Source organism: Lithobates pipiens, unplaced genomic scaffold (genome assembly GCF_037356315.1).
Source record: "Lithobates pipiens isolate NorthernLeopardFrog02 unplaced genomic scaffold, aLitPip1_a1.2 Scaffold_8, whole genome shotgun sequence".
NCBI lineage: Eukaryota > Metazoa > Chordata > Amphibia > Anura > Ranidae > Lithobates > Lithobates pipiens.
In genome coordinates, this window is record NW_027507903.1 from 72,512,396 (window position 1) to 72,531,100 (window position 18,705).

At 45.5% G+C, this 18,705-nt stretch overlaps 1 protein-coding gene across 1 annotated transcript in view; it reads left to right on the top strand.

Moving 5' to 3' along the window:
• The first annotated feature begins 1,195 nt into the window (after positions 1 to 1,195).
• Positions 1,196 to 18,705, top strand: part of TNFAIP8L3 (TNF alpha induced protein 8 like 3) — a 195,331-nt gene continuing 177,821 nt past the window's right edge. Inside the window, exon 1 of the mRNA XM_077468398.1 lies at positions 1,196 to 1,389. Within this exon, the coding sequence (XP_077324524.1) occupies positions 1,344 to 1,389 (46 nt within the window). The 5' untranslated portion in view covers positions 1,196 to 1,343. The remainder of the gene's footprint in view (positions 1,390 to 18,705) is intronic.

Sequence of the window (18,705 nt, forward strand, 5' to 3'; positions counted from 1 at the left end):
CTCTCTCCCATCCTATGTACAGTGATAAGAGTCTCTCTCTCATCCTATGTACAGTGATAGGGATCTCTCTCCCATCCTATGTACAGTGATAGGGGTCTCTCTCCCATCCTATGTACAGTGATAGGTGTCTCTCTCCCATCCTATGTACAGTGATAGGGGTCTCTCCCATCCTATGTACAGTGATAGGGGTCTCTCTGCCATCCTATGTACAGTGATAGGGGTCTCTCCCATCCTATGTACAGTGATAGGGTTCTCTCTCCCATCCTATGTACAGTGATAAGAGTCTCTCTCTCATCCTATGTACAGTGATAGGGGTCTCTCCCATCCTATGTACAGTGATAGGGGTCTCTCTGCCATCCTATGTACAGTGATAGGGGTCTCTCCCATCCTATGTATAGTGACAGGGATCTCTCTCCCATCATATGTACAGTGATAGGGGTCTCTCTCCCATCCTATGTACAGTGATAGGGGTCTCTCCCATCCTATGTACAGTGATAGGGGTCTTTCTCCCATCCTATGCACAGTGATGGGGGTCTCTCTCCCATCCTATGTACAGTGATAGGGGTCTCTCTCCTATCCTATGTACAGTGATAGGGGTCTCTCTCCCATCCTATGTACAGTGATAGGGGTTTCTATCCCATCCTATGTACAGTGATAGGGGTCTCTCTCCTATCCTATGTACAGTGATAGGGGTCTTTCTCCCATCCTATGTACAGTGATAGGGGTCTCTCTCCTATCCTATGTACAGTGATAGGGGTCTTTCTCCCATCCTATGTACAGTGATAGGGGTCTCTCTCCTATCCTATGTACAGTGATAGGGGTCTCTCTCCTATCCTATGTACAGTGATAGGGGTCTCTCTCCTATCCTATGTACAGTGATAGGGGTCTTTCTCCCATCCTATGTACAGTGATAGGGGTCTCTCTCCTATCCTATGTACAGTGATAGGGGTCTTTCTCCCATCCTATGTACAGTGATAGGGGTCTCTCTCCTATCCTATGTACAGTGATAGGGGTCTCTCTGCCATCCTATGTACAGTGTGGCTGGTCCCCTCTCCTATGTACAGCACTCTGCTATCTCGGATTCTGCAGGCATGGAACAGACGCTATGCTGCTGCTGCTGCTGCCATGAGGATAAAGAATTCTTCCCATTGGTGATGACGTCGAGGCGGGGACAAATGCCGCATTTTGATTGGTCTCAGCTCGCTCCCTTGTCTGGATCGCTGGGAAGCTTCGGAGATGCGGATCCGCACAGCTCACCCGGAGCCAGAGGCGGCGGAGCTCAGCGGTGTCACCAGCATAGAGCAGCCGGGGAGTGATCCAAGGGAGCAGCCGGACCCCCAGCCATGGACACGGACTCCGGGGACCTCAGCGAGGGGGAGCTGTCACCAGGTAATGACAGAACTTCCCCCCCCCCCACTCTGTACCGGCCCCCCCACTCCACTCACTGACATGGGCGGGACCCAGACTTCACTTCTAACTACTTGTACCGGGAGAGAGGGGACCGGAGAGGAGCGAGCCCGAGCTCTACAAGTGGGACCCGGCGGGTGTGGGCTGTACGGAGAGGGATTGCTCGGTGTATTCAGGGAACAACTCCATACACTCATATACTCCATACACCTGTGCGATCTGTGATCGGCCTCACCTGGGCGATGGGACCATCCAATCCATCAATTCATAAGACACATACCGTGTTATTGATTCAGGAATAACACGATTCCATTGAAATTGTTCTGATCAATCTGGATGGAAAATCTGATTAGAAGTAAAGCAGATCAGGAAGAAGTGTATGGGCAACCAGCGATCGTATCAATCTTCCAATCACATCTCTCTACAGGACAGTACAGACAGTCTCATTGTATATAACATTATTCTGTGTATGGCTACCTGTGCTGCTGCTGTGTGTGTGTGTGTGTGTTTGTGTGTGTGTGTGTGTGTGTGTGTGTGTGTGTGTGTGTGTGTGTGTGTGTATTGTACATGATTCAAGTATGGTTGGGGATAAAAAACACAGATCTATACTCAGACAAAAAAAAAGTATTTTTCCCTATATTTATTTGTGCTCTCTCTCTCTCTCTCTCTCCTATTATCTCTTCTCTCTCTTTTTCTTTCTCTCATTCTCATTCTCATTCTCTCTCTCTCTCTGTTCTATCTCTTCTCTCTCTCTCTCTCTCCTATTATCTCTTCCCTCTCTCTCTCTATTCTCTCTCTCTCTCTCTCTCTCTCTCTCTCTCTGTTCTCTATATTCTCTCTTCTCTCTCTCTCTCTCTCTCTGTTCTATCTCTTCTCTCTCTCTCTCTCTCCTATTATCTCTTCCCTCTCTCTCTCTATTCTCTCTCTCTCTCTCTCTCTCTCTGTTCTCTATATTCTCTCTTCTCTCTCTCTCTCTCTCTCTGTTCTATCTCTTCTCTCTCTCTCTCTCTCTTTCCTATTATCTCTCTCTCTCTCTTCTCTCTCTCCTATTATCTCTTCTCTCTCTCAATTCTCTCTCTCTCTGTTCTCTATATTCTCTTCTCTCTCTCGTCTCTCTCTCCTCTCTCTCTCTCTGTTCTCTATATTCTCTTCTCTCTCTCGTCTCTCTCTCCTCTCTCTCTCTCTGTTCTCTATATTCTCTTCTCTCTCTCGTCTCTCTCTCCTCTCTCTCTCTCTGTTCTCTATATTCCCTCTCTCTCTCGTCTCTCTCTCCTCTCTCTCTCTCTGTTCTCTATATTCTCTTCTCTCTCTCGTCTCTCTCTCGTCTCTCTCTCTCTGTTCTCTATATTCTCTCTCTCTCTTTCTCTGTTCTCTATATTCTCTCTCTCTCTCCTATTATCTCTTCTCTCTCTATTCTCTCTCTCTGTTCTCTATATTCTCTCTCTCTCTCTTTCCCTCTATTATCTCTCCTCTCTCTCTATATATATATTCTCACTCTATTCTCTCTCTCTCTCTCTCTCTGTTCTCTATATTCTCTCTTCTCTCTCTCCCCTCTCTCTCTGTTCTATCTCTTCTCTCTCTCTCTCTCTCTGTTCTATCTCTTCTCTCTCTCTTTCCTATTATCTCTCTCTCTCTCTCTTCTCTCTCTCCTATTATCTCTTCTCTCTCTCAATTCTCTCTCTCTCTCTCTCTGTTCTCTATATTCTCTTCTCTCTCTCTCGTCTCTCTCTCCTCTCTCTCTCTCTGTTCTCTATATTCTCTTCTCTCTCTCGTCTCTCTCTCCTCTCTCTCTCTCTGTTCTCTATATTCCCTCTCTCTCTCGTCTCTCTCTCCTCTCTCTCTCTCTGTTCTCTATATTCTCTTCTCTCTCTCTCGTCTCTCTCTCCTCTCTCTCTCTCTCTGTTCTCTATATTCTCTCTCTCTCTTTCTCTGTTCTCTATATTCTCTCTCTCTCTCCTATTATCTCTTCTCTCTCTATTCTCTCTCTCTGTTCTCTATATTCTCTCTCTCTCTCTCTTTCCCTCTATTATCTCTCCTCTCTCTCTATATATATATATTCTCACTCTATTCTCTCTCTCTCTCTCTCTCCTCTCTATTCTCTCTCTCTCTCCTATTATCTCTTCTCTCTCTCTATTCTCTCTCTCTCTCTCTCTCTCTCCTATTATCTCTTCTCTCTCTCTATTCTCTCTCTCTATTCTCTCTCTCCTATTATCTCTTCTCTCTCTCTATTCTCTCTCTCTCAGCTTTCTCGCTCTCTCTATTCTCTCTCTCATCTCTCCCTTCTCTCTTCTATCCTCTCTCTTCTCTCTCTCTCTCTATTCTCTCTCTCTATCTATCTTTATATATATATTCTCTCTTCTCTCTCTTCTCTATTCTCTCTCTCTCTCTTCTCTATTCTCTCTCTCTCTCTCCTCTATTCTCTCTCTCTCTCTCCTCTATTCCCTCTTTCTCTTCTCCATTCCCTCTTTCTCTTCTCCATTCCCTCTCTCTCTTCTCTATTCCCTCTCTCTCTTCTCTATTCCCTCTCTCTCTTCTTTATTCTCTCTCTCATCTCTCTATTCTCTCTCTCTTCTCTCCTTTATTCTCTCTCTCTTATCTCCTCTATTCTCTCTCTCTCTCTCTTCTCCATTCCCTCTCTCTCTTCTCCATTCCCTCTCTCTCTTCTCCATTCCCTCTGTCTCTTCTCCATTCCCTCTGTCTCTTCTCCATTCCCTCTGTCTCTTCTCTCTCTCTGTCTCTCTCTTCTCTCTCTCTCTCTGTCTCTTCTCTCTGTCTCTTCTCTCTTCTCTCTATTTTTTTTCTCCCTTTCTCTCTCTCTCTCTCTCTCTCTCTCTCTCTCTCCATTCTCTCTTTTCTCTTCTCTTTCTTTTCTTTCTCTTTTTACTTTCAGTAGATTTTTATTGAAATAATTTACGGTAGAAAACATGGCATACTGGAACTTTTTGAAATTGCCAAGAAGATATTAGACAGCCGGAACATAACTGGTGAGAATGTAAAAGCATTCAACAGTATACATGGCATACTAATAAAACTTGTAGCTTGCAAGTTAGACTAGGTGTTAATGAGCCAGCTAAATGTGTTGCAGGCCACAAAACAATAAGCAGATCAAGACATCAAGTCTGAAAAAACAACATGATCTGCAACAAGGAAATATGAAAGAGAAAGGAAGGATGTCCAAGGTAGGAAGGTGGGAAAGAGGGGAGGGGAATGAGTGTCAGGAATGCCCAAAGCCAGACCCCCAATTATAGACTACTATAATGAGTTCTAGCAATCCATGGGCAGCGATGGATGAGCATATTGTATCCACAGGGCCGTATCTGGGAGAATGTAGTTTGCATGTCTAGCAGGATTCTGGAAAGTTCTTTATTAATAAAGAACCCGTTGATCCGCTTACAAACTTCCTCCAAGGAAACTCATTTATCTATCTATCTATCTATCTGCATTAGTAATTCCACCATTATTCAGCAGAGCCTGCCTCATACAGACATCCAAGTTCTATTCCCAAGACTCTGACTTGAGTCTCCTACAGTAACTGTTGTACGGTACTTAACGTTCTCTGTAACCATTGTAACCATATACTTTATTCATTCCCAGCTGATTAAATTGAGGCAATCTCGGGTTAATAAAATTAGTGGTCTTGCTGACCCGTAGACGTAGCCTGCACACCATACAAAAGTGTATTTCATACAGCCTTTGCGCAGGATATTTGGACGGAGCTCCGGTATAGAACAGCAAGGCTAGAACACAATAAATCAAATTAATTGTGTTTAAAACCTAACGCCATATGTTTCCCTGCAGCTTCATAGAACTTATTTGATTCAAACGTTTCTCTTCTTTTGCCCTTCTTTTTTTTTTTTTTTGTTCTGGCACAAAGTATCGGCTTAGGGAAAAGTAAAAGCAGACCTTGTTTGCTGGGGGCCACATCCCTTCCAGTTCAGTCTGATGTCAGGAATGGGGTCATTCCACAACATGACATAAAAAGGTTTGCAAACGGTAACAGTAATCCAGTGAGAGCCCATAAGACTTTTATATATTTTGTTTTCAGAGAGCGTAGGGCAGCCATTCTTATCAAGGGTTCCATGAATTCCTAGGGTTCCTCCAGATGTTGCTAGGGGTTTCATGAGCTGTGGCTGATTGACCGTCAATTAGATGGAGTGTACACGGTTTTGGGTCCAATGATTTCAAGTGACTGTGGGCGGTAAAGATGGGTGGTTGAGCTGCAATTTTGCTGCTCTCCCTCACACCCCTTTCCCCCATAACTGCCCAGCAGGAAGTTAACACGGCCCCCAGCCATGTTAGTTCACACTGCTGCAGCACGGCAAAAATGATACCATAGATCACATTCTGCAGGCAATACTTCCACCAAACACAACCTACTTAGGTGAACAAGGTTGCACAAGTTGAACTGTATGCAATGAATGTGATTGTTGTACAGTACTGCAAGCCTTCAGTCTTTTAGGCCTTGTTTACACTCACATTGCGGTCTGAGGAGTGATTTGCATTTGGAACGCTCTTCAGAGAGCATTTGACAAGTGGTGAGGAGGCATTGTATCGCCTCCTTGCTGCCTGTTTTAACCCCCTAAATGCCTGACTACCGTGCGCATTTGTGGGGCAGTTGCAGCGTGACTCCATGCCACAGCATGTGATCCTCCGCCCATTTCCAGATGTTACCTTTCCAGCTAAAGGGGGAGCATTTTGAGGGTGAGGGGTGGTAAAGCATGGTTCAGTTGTATGATTTTAATGCCTCCCTCCTCTCACTGGCCATCGCTGTAAGGGGGGCAATCCTCTTGCTGCCCATTGCTGTAAGCGGGACATTCCTCCCACTGGTCATCGCTGTAAAGGGGGCATTCCTCTCACTGCCTATTGCTGTAAGGGGGGCATTCATCTCCCTGGCCACAGCTATAAAGGGGGGGGGGGCATTCCTCTCACTGGCCATGGCTGTAAAGGGGGGCATTCCTCTCACTGGCCATGGCTGTAAAGGGGGGCATTCCTCCCACTGGCCACGACTGTAAAGGGGGGGGCATTCCTCCCAATGACCACTGCTGTAAAGCGGGGGGGGCATTCCTCCCACTGGCCATGGCTGTAAAGGGGGGCATTCCTCCTACTGGCCACAGCTGTAAAGGGGTGGGGCATTCCTCCCACTGGCCGCGGCTGTAAAGGGGGGCCTTCCTCCCACTGGCCGTGGCTGTAAAGGGGGGCCTTCCTCCCACTGGCCGTGGCTGTAAAGGGGGGTCATTCCTCCCACTGGCCGTGGCTGTAAAGGGGGCTCATTCCTCCCACTGGCCACGGCTGTAAAGGGGGGGCACTCCTCCCACTGACCACAGCTGTAAAGGGGGGGCACTCCTCCCACTGGCCACAGCTGTAAAAGGGGGGCATTCCTCCCACTGGCCACACTTGTAAAGGGGGGACACTCTTCCCACTGGCCACAGCTGTAAAGGGGGGGAGGGCATTCCTCCCACTGGCCACAGCTGTAAAGGGGGGGGGCATTCCTCCCACTGGCCACAGCTGTAAAGGGGGGGCATTCCCACCACTGGCCACAGCTGTAAAGGGGGGCATTCCTACCACTGGCCACAGCTGTAAAGGGGGGCATTCCTACCACTGGCCACAGCTGTAAAGGGGGGCATTTCTCCCCTGACCTCTTGATAAAAGTTGACAGAGTTATCCCCCATGCCCCCGCTAGCACAGCGCATTCTGACAGAGGGACCCGCTGCAGTCCGAATACACTGATCAGCGGCTACAGCCATTGGAAAAGACAGCGGAGCTATCCAAAACTAAAACGAAAAAGTTTTTAAATACAAATGAGGTCCCGTTTAGATCTATGTACATGTGTGAAGAGGTGTGCTACTTTTGTAGTGTAAGGCAAGTTCATTGTCATGTGCAAACATGCATTTACTTTGTGCATTGGCATTCGGTATTGATGTGTGTTTTCAATTTGTTTTTCATGTTAGGATTTGGAGTAAATAGACTAATGCCGCGTATACACGACCGGACTTAGGTCCGACAGACTTTCGACGGAGTTCTGACAGTTCTGACGGACTTTCCGAATGAATGGACTTGGCCACACACAATCACACCAAAGTCCGACGGATTCGAACGTGATGACGTACGACTGGACTAGAATAAGGAAGTTCATAGCCAGTAGCCAATAGCTGCCCTCGCATCGGTTTTTGTCCGTCGGACTAGCACACACACGAGCGGATTTCTCGGTAGGAACTGGGTCCGGCGGAGTTCTGGCAGAAAAATTTGAAACATGTTCCATTTCTAAAGTCTGTCAGACTTTTGCAAATCAAAAGTCCGCTGCAGCCCACACACGATCGAATGGTCTGCCGGAATCATTCCGTCGGACATTTGATGTTGAAAAGTCTGGTCGTGTGTACGCGGCATTACAGTCATACCTGTTACCAACACCTCAAAACACACATTTTGCGTATTTTCATGCACTGTCATTGACTTCTATGGACCTTCCAATACACAAAGGGCTCATTCACAGTAGAGGTGCTGAACGCACAGCCACAAAGCTGTGTTTTTAGCACATCACACTGTTTACTTTGTTTATTGGAACTTTATTAAAATGTTCCCAGTAACATTTCATTCAGTTGTATTCACCGCAGCCGTGTTGCGATGTGGTGGTTTGTTGCACAACATGCTGCACTGAAGAAAAATGTACTACATGTAGCCTATTTTTTATTTGTTTGCCCACACAATGTAACAAAGTGGTGTGAACTGACTTCATAGCCAACAAGGCAAAATGTCTTGTTTTTAGTTGGAACTGCGCTGCACAGTTCTGAAAGGGCCCTAAAAAAAAAAGAAAAAATAGACATGCCATATTTTTCAAAATGCACTGCAGCGCTGAAATGGAAACGATTATTTTTTCTTTTTTCAATATGGGAAGGATGAACACATTGCAATGTGTGTGTTTAAACACAACAGTGTAAATGGGCCCTTGACGTCCTTTTGCCCTTGTTCTAATTTTCAGAGAAAGTTGCAGCAAGCATCACTACTCTGTGTGCTCTAGACCAGTGGTATCTCACAGGCCAGATGTGACCCTCTGCTTTCCTGCATGTGGCCCTTGGGGCATACTTGTTCCCATTGATACAAGTGACTATGCCTCGGGTCGCTGTTCCTCCCACCAACACCAGCGGCGGGTTGCTGTAGCTCCCACCCGCCCACACCAGCGGCGGGTTGCTGTAGCTCCCACCCGCCCACACCAGCGGCGGGTTGCTGTAGCTCCCACCCGCCCACACCAGCGGCGGGTTGCTGTAGCTCCCACCCGCCCACACCAGCGGCGGGTCGCTGTAGCTCCCACCCGCCCACACCAGTGGCGGATCGCTGTTCCACCCGCCCACACCAGCAGCGGGTCGCTGTTCCACCCACCCACACCAGTGGCGGGTCGCTGTACCTCCCACCCGCCCACACCAGCAGCAGGTGTCTTTTATACTGATAAGTTCAAACAGGTGCCAATAAAACAGGTAATTATTGATCCAAGTGACTATGCCTCGGGTCGCTGTTCCTCCCACCAACACCAGCGGCGGGTTTCTGTAGCTCCCACCCGCCCACACCAGCGGTGGGTTGCTGTAGCTCCCACCCGCCCACACCAGCGGCGGGTCGCTGTTCCACCCACCCACACCAGCGGCCGATCGCTGTAGCTCCCACCCGCCCACACCAGTGGCGGATCGCTGTTCCACCCGCCCACACCAGCAGCGGGTCGCTGTTCCACCCGCCCACACCAGTGGCGGGTCGCTGTACCTCCCACCCGCCCACACCAGCAGCAGGTGTCTTTTATACTGATAAGTTCAAACAGGTGCCAATAAAACAGGTAATTATTGATCCAAGTGACTATGCCTTGGGTTGCTGTAGCTCCCACCCGCCCACACCAGCGGCGGGTTGCTGTAGCTCCCACCCGCCCACACCAGCGGTGGGTTGCTGTAGCTCCCACCCGCCCACACCAGCGGCGGGTCGCTGTTCCACCCACCCACACCAGCGGCCGATCGCTGTAGCTCCCACCCGCCCACACCAGTGGCGGATCGCTGTTCCACCCGCCCACACCAGCAGCGGGTCGCTGTTCCACCCGCCCACACCAGTGGCGGGTCGCTGTACCTCCCACCCGCCCACACCAGCAGCAGGTGTCTTTTATACTGATAAGTTCAAACAGGTGCCAATAATACAGGTAATGAGTGGAGGAAAGAGGAGCCTCTTAAAGAAGAAGATACAGGTCTGTGAGAGCCAGAAATCTTGCTTGTTTGTAGGTGACCAAATACTTATTTTCCACCATAATTTGCAAATAAATTCTTTGAAAAATCAGACAGACAATGTAATTGTCTCTCTCATCTTTTTAAGTGGGAGAACTTGCACAATTGGTGGCTGACTAAATACTTTTTTGGCCCACTGTAAGTTCTAACGCCACAGATGAGCGCCTTATCATAGCTAATGCAAATCAGGTTTTTCCCTCATATACGTAGGAGTCGCCTTCCCTTAATTTTTTGTTTTCCAGTGTAGATTATTCGGAGCACTTCTGATTTTGATTGTGACTCTGACAGCAATTTTGATTTGAATTTAGATTTGATTTCTTGGTCTAATTTAATTTAATGTATTCCTGTATGATTTTGCTGACGACACACTCCATGTCACAGTCATCCACATTTCAATGTGTGCATGCTTTACAACCTTTTGGTATTCGATCGTGTAGTGTAGTGTGCTCGACCGCATTTTCCTTGCCATTTTTTAGTTTCCTATTTTGTTACATGGTCCGCCGGAGGTTCTGTCTTTTGTGACACTGTTTTACACAAGGTTTTTGTTAATTCAATAATATCATTGTTATTATGATTATTCTCCTCCAGTGGTGCCATGTTATTTAAGTTACAGAATATATTCCTTCCATTGAAACATAACAGTTTTCATTTATAGGGGTTTACTTCAGTGTTTTTATGATTGTATGCATTTTTATTTTTTGTGTTTGTTACACATGTTTTTATTTAACCACTTACAGACCGGACCATTTTACAGGCCAATGACCAGAGCACTTTTTGCGATACGGCACTGCGTCGCTTTAACTGACAATTGCGCGGTCGTGCGACGTGGCTCCCAAACAAAATTGACGTCCTTTTTCCCCACAAATAGAGCTTTCTTTTTGTGGTATTTGATCACCTCAGCGGTTTTTATTTTTTGCGCTATAAACAAAAAAAGAGCGTAAATTTTGAAAAAAACTAATTATTTTTTACATTTTGCTATAATAAATATCCCCCAAAAGTATATAAAAAACATTTTTTTTCCTCAGTTTAGGCCGATACGTATTCTTCTACATATTTTTGGTAAAATCGCAATAAGCGATTATTGATTGGTTTGCGCAAAATGTATAGCGTTTACAAAATAAGGGATAGTTTTATGGCATTTTTATTAATATTTTTTTCTTTTACTATTAATGGTGGCGATTTTTTTTTTTTTTTTTTTGTAACTATGACATTATGGCGGACACATCGGACATTTTTGACACATTTTTGGGACCATTGTCATTTATACAGCAATTAGTGCTATACAAATGCACTGATTCCTGTGTAAATGACACTGGCAGTGAAGGGGTTAACCAGGGAGTGGCAGTGTAGGAGTTAAGTGTGTCCTAGGGGCGTGTTTATTAACTGTGGGGGGGCTGGGCTGTGTGTTAGTGAACACTGATCTCTGCTCCAATCACAGGAAGCAGAGATCAGTGTCACTTGTTGCTAGGCAGAACGGGGAGATTCTGTTTACAACGGTATCTCCCTATTCTCCTTCCCCGTGAGAAGATCGCGGGTATCCCGCAGCGATCGAGTCCGTGGAACCCGCGACCGGACTCACGGGGGTCCCGACTGGCACGCGCACGAAATGGCAGGGCGGAAAATTCAACTGGACGTACCTGTATACCAGTTTGCCTGCCCGTGCCATTCTGCAGATGTATATCGTCGTGCGCCGGTCGGGAACTGGTTAAATAAATATATTTAAAAAAAAGTTTAGTGGTGGGATCACCTCAGGTGGTACCGGTTTTGGCAATTTGGACAATAGGTATTTGAACAATTGTCATTCCATGTCACTTTGTTTCATTCTCTGGTGGAGCTGCACAATTCTGGCCAAAATGAGAATCACAATTTTTTTTGCTTAGAATAAAAAGATCACGATTCTCACGGCGTAAAATCTTTCACATTATACAAAAAAAATTGGGCTAACTTTACTGGTTAGTTAAAAAAAAAAAAATCATTACAGTGTAATTTTTTTTCCCCAAAAAAATGCATTTGAATGAACGCTGCGCAACAACAGTGTGACATAAAATATTGCAACAACTACCATTTTATTCTCTAGGATCTCTACTAAAAATATATATGTGTGTGTGTGTGTGTGTGTGTGTGTGTGTGTGTGTGTGTATATATATATATATATATATATATATATATATATATATATATATATATAATGTTTGCGGTTCTAAGTAATTTTCTAGCAAAAAAAATTATTTTAACTTGAAACCAACAAATGTCAGATAAAGGTTTAGTGTTTAAGTGGTTAAACTTCCCTCATTTACAGACCGAAGTCTATTCCTTTGATCTAAAGGACAAATGGTCACAATGTTTATACTTAAGTTCCACTGCTAAAGAATGTTGTGATTCTTGGCAGACTGGCGGTTCTTTTTTTTCTTTCTTTTGACAGCTGTCGCAGAGCAGAGAGAATTCTTCATAGAAAGATTTGGGAAATAATTTATCAAGATTGCAACGGGAAAATAAAATTGTGACAACGATTCTTGATTAATCGTACAGCTCTATTCTGTGTCATCCCATGGCATATACTGATACCGGCTCAGGTGTTCTGTATTATGTTCTGGTAAATGGTTTTCCTATTGTGTATGTGGGTGGCCCTTCCCAGTTAATTACCTTTTGAAGGGGAGGTGACTCCTACATATACAGGAAACAACCTGATTCACATTAGCTATGATTAAGCATCCATCTGTGGCATGAAACGCGTTAGCTGCTTGTCCTGTACCTGTGACCGTATGTGACTGCTTGGATTTTGCATTGTGCGGCCATCCAGCTTTTTCTTGGTTCTTCTATGCTGCACGCAGAGCCTGTGGCTTGACTAGCGGGAGGTTTAATCATGGGATAATTGCCTAGAGCGGTGAGTTCTTATCTTATTGGAAGGACAGCGCAAGTAGATGTCTGCATTGTGTTTTCCTGGTAATGATCCGTATTTTAAGACGATTAACACTAATCAGGAATACAAGGCATTGTACAGTACACTGCTAATGACGTATTTGTGGATACACAATAAGCATTCCTTCTGCTTTTCTGGAAAAGGACCAGGAGTACATAGCGATGTCACACATATGTCGTTTTCTTACCGGCATTATCCTCGGGAATTCCAGTAGGGTCACAATTATCTGGGAGAGATTGCCGGGGGGTCTGTTTAGTGAAAAACCTTCTGTGGTTTACTCCATCGTTATTGTGTCCAATTAACACTTACACAATGTACACATATGTGATCTATGTAGTCTGACAATCTTATAAATAGTCTTATAGACAAGCCTAATATATAATTTATAGCCAGAAAGTTCACTAATACAATCCAGTATAATGGGTTAAAGGAAACCTGTCAAGAGGGGAATGAAGGGGATGATGTCTTGTGATGAATATGTCAATCCTGGTTAGAGTCGGAAAGGGTTAGAACCCCTGTTTGGTTTGTACTGCTATCTTTGGCTCTGTTAGAGAGATTCCCCTTACTTCCTGTCATGGTGACAACACTTTCTCCAGCGAGGGAGTAAGGGGAATGTTCTAAAAGCAACACAAATATATATAAAAGCACATTTTTTTTTTCTTCTTAGTAGTGTAGGGGAAAGCTAAATCTCCTGTCAGGCTTTTATTGCTGTCTCTGATGCATTTTTTTCTTCTCACTTCCGGTGGGTAAAGGTAGCCACACTGAGTTGTTTTCTTTTTCAGCCTGAACAATAATAAAAAAAAAAAATCAAATGCGTTTTACATCCGCACAATACAGCATGCAAGAACAAATCCCCCCTGCTGGGAAATTGTATTCTTGTATTCTAATGCCGCGTACACACGAGCGGAATTTCCATCAGAAAAATCTTGGATGGTTTTTCTGACGGAATTACGCTCAAGCTCAGTTTGATTACACGCGGTCACACAAGTTTTTGATCGTCAAGAACGCGGTTACATACAACGAGCCAAGAAAATGCAGTTCAATGCTTCCGAGCATGCGTCAAATTGTTTCCGAGCATACATAGGAATTTTGTGCGTCGGAATTGGTACAAACGATCAGAATTTACGATGGGAACTTTTTCCAACCGAAAAATTGAGAATATGCTCTCAATATTTTGCTGCCTGGAATTCGGACAGCAAAAGTTCGACGGAGCATACACGCATTTTCCGCATTTTCTGACCAAAAACCCACATCGGTCTTTTGCTGGCCGAATTTCCGATTGTGTGTACGGGGCTTAACAGCTGCCGGTAGTGGCTGTTAGACTACTGAAACAGTAGCTGCATCTGATTGGATGTATCCCCTGTCCGGCTGTCAATTTGCCACCCGGCTACTTCAGTTTTTCATTCAAAGCAGGGATATGCAATTAGCGGACCTCCAGCTGTTGCAAAACTACAAGTCCCATCATGCCTCTGCCTCTGGGAGTCATGCTTATTGCTGTCAGATTCTTGCTATGCCTCATGGGAATTGTAGTTCTGCAACAGCTGGAGGTCCGCTAATTGCATATCCCTGATCTAAAGGATGTCAGGAAGTAGGGGGCCAACGGGGCCACCTGGAAAGCAAATTTTTGATCGGGAACCTGCTGAAAATCGCACAGTGTATGGCCAGCTTTAGTTTCTAATGGAGGCCCAGATGGCAGTGAAAGCAGATCAGGGTTTTAATCCTTCCCTACTCCATCCAAAACTAAAGACGCTGTAAGATTTTGCTCATTTAGCCCTGCAGGTTGGACAAGAGAAATCTTTTGATTTCCCCATCCACCCTAAAAAAGCATAAATTGATGAATCTCCACTGCCAGCTTTTGTTTTCTGAAAGCTGGCATCTACGGCTGTTAGAATACCTGAACGGAAGCTATATCTGATTGGATGCAGGCCCACAGACTTCTGCCCAGCTCTGTTTGAAGGATGTCAAGCAGGAGGGTGCTGACACCCACCCATGGTTTAAACTTCAGTTGGTTTATTAGGAACTGGCGGAAAGTCTTCGACTTGACATACCATTTAACGTATTACTAAATCCAGGACCTGGTCTCCCACAGTACACACAACATTGAAATGCAATTATTTTAGTAAATATAAACCGCTAAAAACCTTTTCTCATCAGCAGTATATAACAGTCTTGTGACGTCCACCAGTGTCTGGTTAAAGCTTGTAGGAAGAATTTTCATTCTGCTCTGATTGTCCTATGAGACTGCTTGACCCTCTGTCTGGATGTACTGTCTATGTAGTCCTATTTCATCCTCTTTATACCACGAATGATTACTTTTCAAATTTTTTTGTATTTTATTATCGTTAGAGCTGTGTCATTACTGGTGTACTAAAATAAGCCCCTGAGGAAGCCAATGCTGGCGAAACATGTTGGGATATAACATCTACTTTTGACTATCCATGACCCTGTGGGACACCAGCGACCAGCTATCAGCTAAACTGCATATGTTCTGTTAGTCAATTTTATCTGAACTTTTCTTTTTCTTCTTATGTAACAATAAAGATTGATACATTTTATATGTATAGTTCATTATTCAAGCACCGTTATAATCCCCACCTTACATTCATTTCTGATACCAGGGATTCTAGAGTCACTCAATCTATTTCCCCAGCTCTGTGTGGACAATGCTGATTGGCCCCGTGCTGATCACATGCAACCTCCCAAGAAAAAAAATAAAGCAATACACACCAAACTGAGCATGCGCAGAGTGACACCAAAGGCTCTGTACCGGGGTGGATAAAAATCAATGTTTTTTTTTTAAATAAAATTAAAAAAATGTTATTTTGTTGACATCAGAAGAGACCAAAGGCCAAAATATAATAGGCAGCGAGTAGACATGTTGTCCCTGAAGTTGATGTTTTGAATGCAGAAAAAGAAAAATGTGCAAGAGGAAGGATTTGAGTGACTTTGACAAGTACCATGTTGTAATGATTAGAAGACGGGGTCAGAGCAACTCCAAAACTGCAGGTCTTGTGAGATGTTCCCGGTCTGCAGTGGTCAGGATCTACCAAAAGTGGTCCAAGGAAGGAGGACGGGTGACAGGGTAATGGGAGGCCAAGGCTCATTAATGTGCATGTGGTGGGTGAAGGCTGGACCGTGTAGTCAGTGCGATCCAATAGAAGAGATACTGGAGCTCAAATTGCTGAAAGTTAATTCTGGTTCTGATAGAAAGGTGTCAGAACACAACGCATCGCAGTTTGTTGTGTATGGTGCCGTGTAGCCACAGAGAGGTCAGGGTGTCCATGCTGACTCGTTTCCACAGCCAAAACTGCCTAGAATGGGCATGTGACCATCAGAACTGGACCACAGGGCAATGGAAGAAGGTGGCCTGGTCTGATGATGACATGTGCATGGCCGGTTGCGTGTGTGCCACCTACCTGAGGAAGAGATGGCACTGGGGGAAAGAAGGCAAGCTGGCGGAGGCACTGATCTCCTACTGATGACCTGGTGCCAGATACCACAGCATACCTTCAATATTTTAGTCAACTAAACTACCACTATTTTAGTAGTATAAAATATGACTAAACCTAAAACCATTCAGATGACAAAAATACAACTTTAACTAAAAAAGACTATGGCTAAAACGAAATCGAAATTTGACGTCAAAATTAACACTGCACTATGCCATAAGAATAAGTAGGGGGCATCTACTAAGCTGCTGATAGGGGGAAAAAACAGGAAAAAGGCTTTTGTTGTTGTGTTCTTTTTTTTTTTTTATTTATTAATATTTAAAGTTGATAAAATATGTGCAATGGCATTTCAAACAATTGTGTTATTTTTTTTTTTTTTCTTGTGTTTTTTTTTTTTAAATATTTTTAAAGTTGCACTTCTGTTTGTCAAAAAGGAACATTTTCATTTGTTTATGAAACTTGGTATTATTTATAAGGACATTCTATATATCACAACGGCTAAGGCCTTTTTCACATGGACTGGTTCGCCTGTCAGTTTTTTTTAGGTGGACCTGAACGGACACTCCATAGACCTCTATGGAGCGTCAGATGTCAGCGGTGACATGTCCACTGACATCCGATATGCTCCAATCGGAAAAAGTGTGACGGAGAAAAAACCTACTCTCCCACCCGTCATCGGAACAGGTGACGACAGACTCTATGGTCCGTCTTCATCCGATCCCCTATAGGGGAGAGCGGCGCTCTGACAGGTCCATCCCTGAACAGTGTGCAGAGACGGACCTGTCATCTGCCTGCTCAGCGGGGATCGACGGAGCGATCCCCCGCTTAGCAGAGCGGGCTCCGTACACGAACACGTCCATGTGAAGGAGCCCTTAATCTGTTTCTGTAGTGTGTTCAAACCTTAATACCATAAATAATATGTTATTAGATTTTTACTCCAGGAGTATATAATGAGTATGGCAATTCTTTAGAAATGCTTAACCACTTCCTGCCCGCAGGATGTCATATGATGTCCTTAGGTTGAAGTAGTGATATCTGAATGATACCTGAAGCTACAGGCATCATTCAGATATCTTTGTTTTCAGACAGCGATTCCCTGTAATCTAAAAGCTATCATAGCGGCTATTCAGCTACTGGATTGCTTTTACAGCCAGAGGGAGGGGACGTTCTCCCCGCATGGGATGAATGAACTGGATGGTCCCCGGCCATCTCTATGACCTCGGGAGGCCAGAAGCAACGTCATGACAGCACCAGCACATGTAAACACTGTTTTTTTGTTTTGTTTTTTTCTGGAAAGCAGAGATCGTTGTGTATAAGTTTGTTTGTGTGTTTATTTTTTTTTTTTGGATCTCATGCTTTCCAGTAGAAGAGATATCTGGGGTCTCATTGATCCCAGATGTCTCCATAAAGAGGACCTGTCATGCCTTATTCCTATTACAAGGGATGTTTACAAAAAATAAAGGGACAGGGTAAAAATCAAATATTAAAAATAATAATAAAAATGAAAGCGCTCTTATCCCCTCGTGCTCACATGCAGAAGTGAACGCATACGTAAGTTGCACCCACATATGTGAACGCCGTTTCAACCACACGTGTGAGTTATCGCCAAGAATTTCAGAGCCAGAGCAATAATATCTATTTACTCAGCATAACCTCATCTTAGGCCGCGTACACACGGGCGGACTGTTCGCTCAACTTTGTCCGCTGAACAGTGTTTCAGCGGACAGTCCGCCCGTGTGTGGGCTTTCAGCGGACAGTTTCAGCGGACAGTTTGACGGACAAAGTCTTTCGGAAATTCCGAAAAACTGTCCGCTGAAACTTTGTTTGAGCGAACAGTCCGCCCGTGTGTAGGCTACTTTCGAAATTAGCAAACTGTTCCCGCTCGGAGGAAAGTCTGCTCATTTCGAGCGCGTGTCAAGGTAGGCGGGGCCCGCAACGGAGACGTCGCGGGCTCCGCCGCCTGGAATGGACTTAAAGGGGAACCCCAACGCCGAAAAAAATCGGCGTGGGGGTCCCCCCAAAGTCCACAACAGACCCTTGTCCGAGCACGCTACCCGGCCGGCCAGGAAAGGGGGGCGAGCGAGCGTGCCCCCCCTCCTGAGCCGTACCAGGCCGCGTGCCCTCAACATGGGGGGTGCCTTGGGGAAGGGGGGGCCGCGCGGCCCCCCCACCCCAAAGCACCTTGTCCCCATGTTGATGAGGACAAGGGCCTCTTCCCGACAACCCTGGCCGTTGGTTGTCGGGGTCTGCGGGCGGGGGGCTTATCGGAATCCGGGAGCCCCCTTTAATAAGGGGGCCCCCGGATACCGGCCCCCCACCCTATGTGAATGAGTATGGGGTACAATGTACCCCTACCCATTCACCTGTAAAATAAAAGTACCCCAAAAAAAAACACAACACACGAGAAAAAATATTTTATTGCACAGCTCCGGGGGTCTTCCGTCTTCGGGGGTCTTCTCGCCGGACTCCTCCGCTATCTTCGTGTAGCTCTTTTGCTAGCGGAGGAGTCCGGCTTTCTTCCTCCCCGCCGCCGGCCTCTTCTCCCGACTTCGGGGGTCTTGTCCCCCTCTTCGGTTCTTCTGCCGGGCCACCGCGCCTTCTTGTAGCTCTTTTGCAGGCGGTGGCCCGGTCTTCTGTCGCCGCTGTCGCCGTCGCCGCCTTCCGTTCTTCTTCTTCTTGT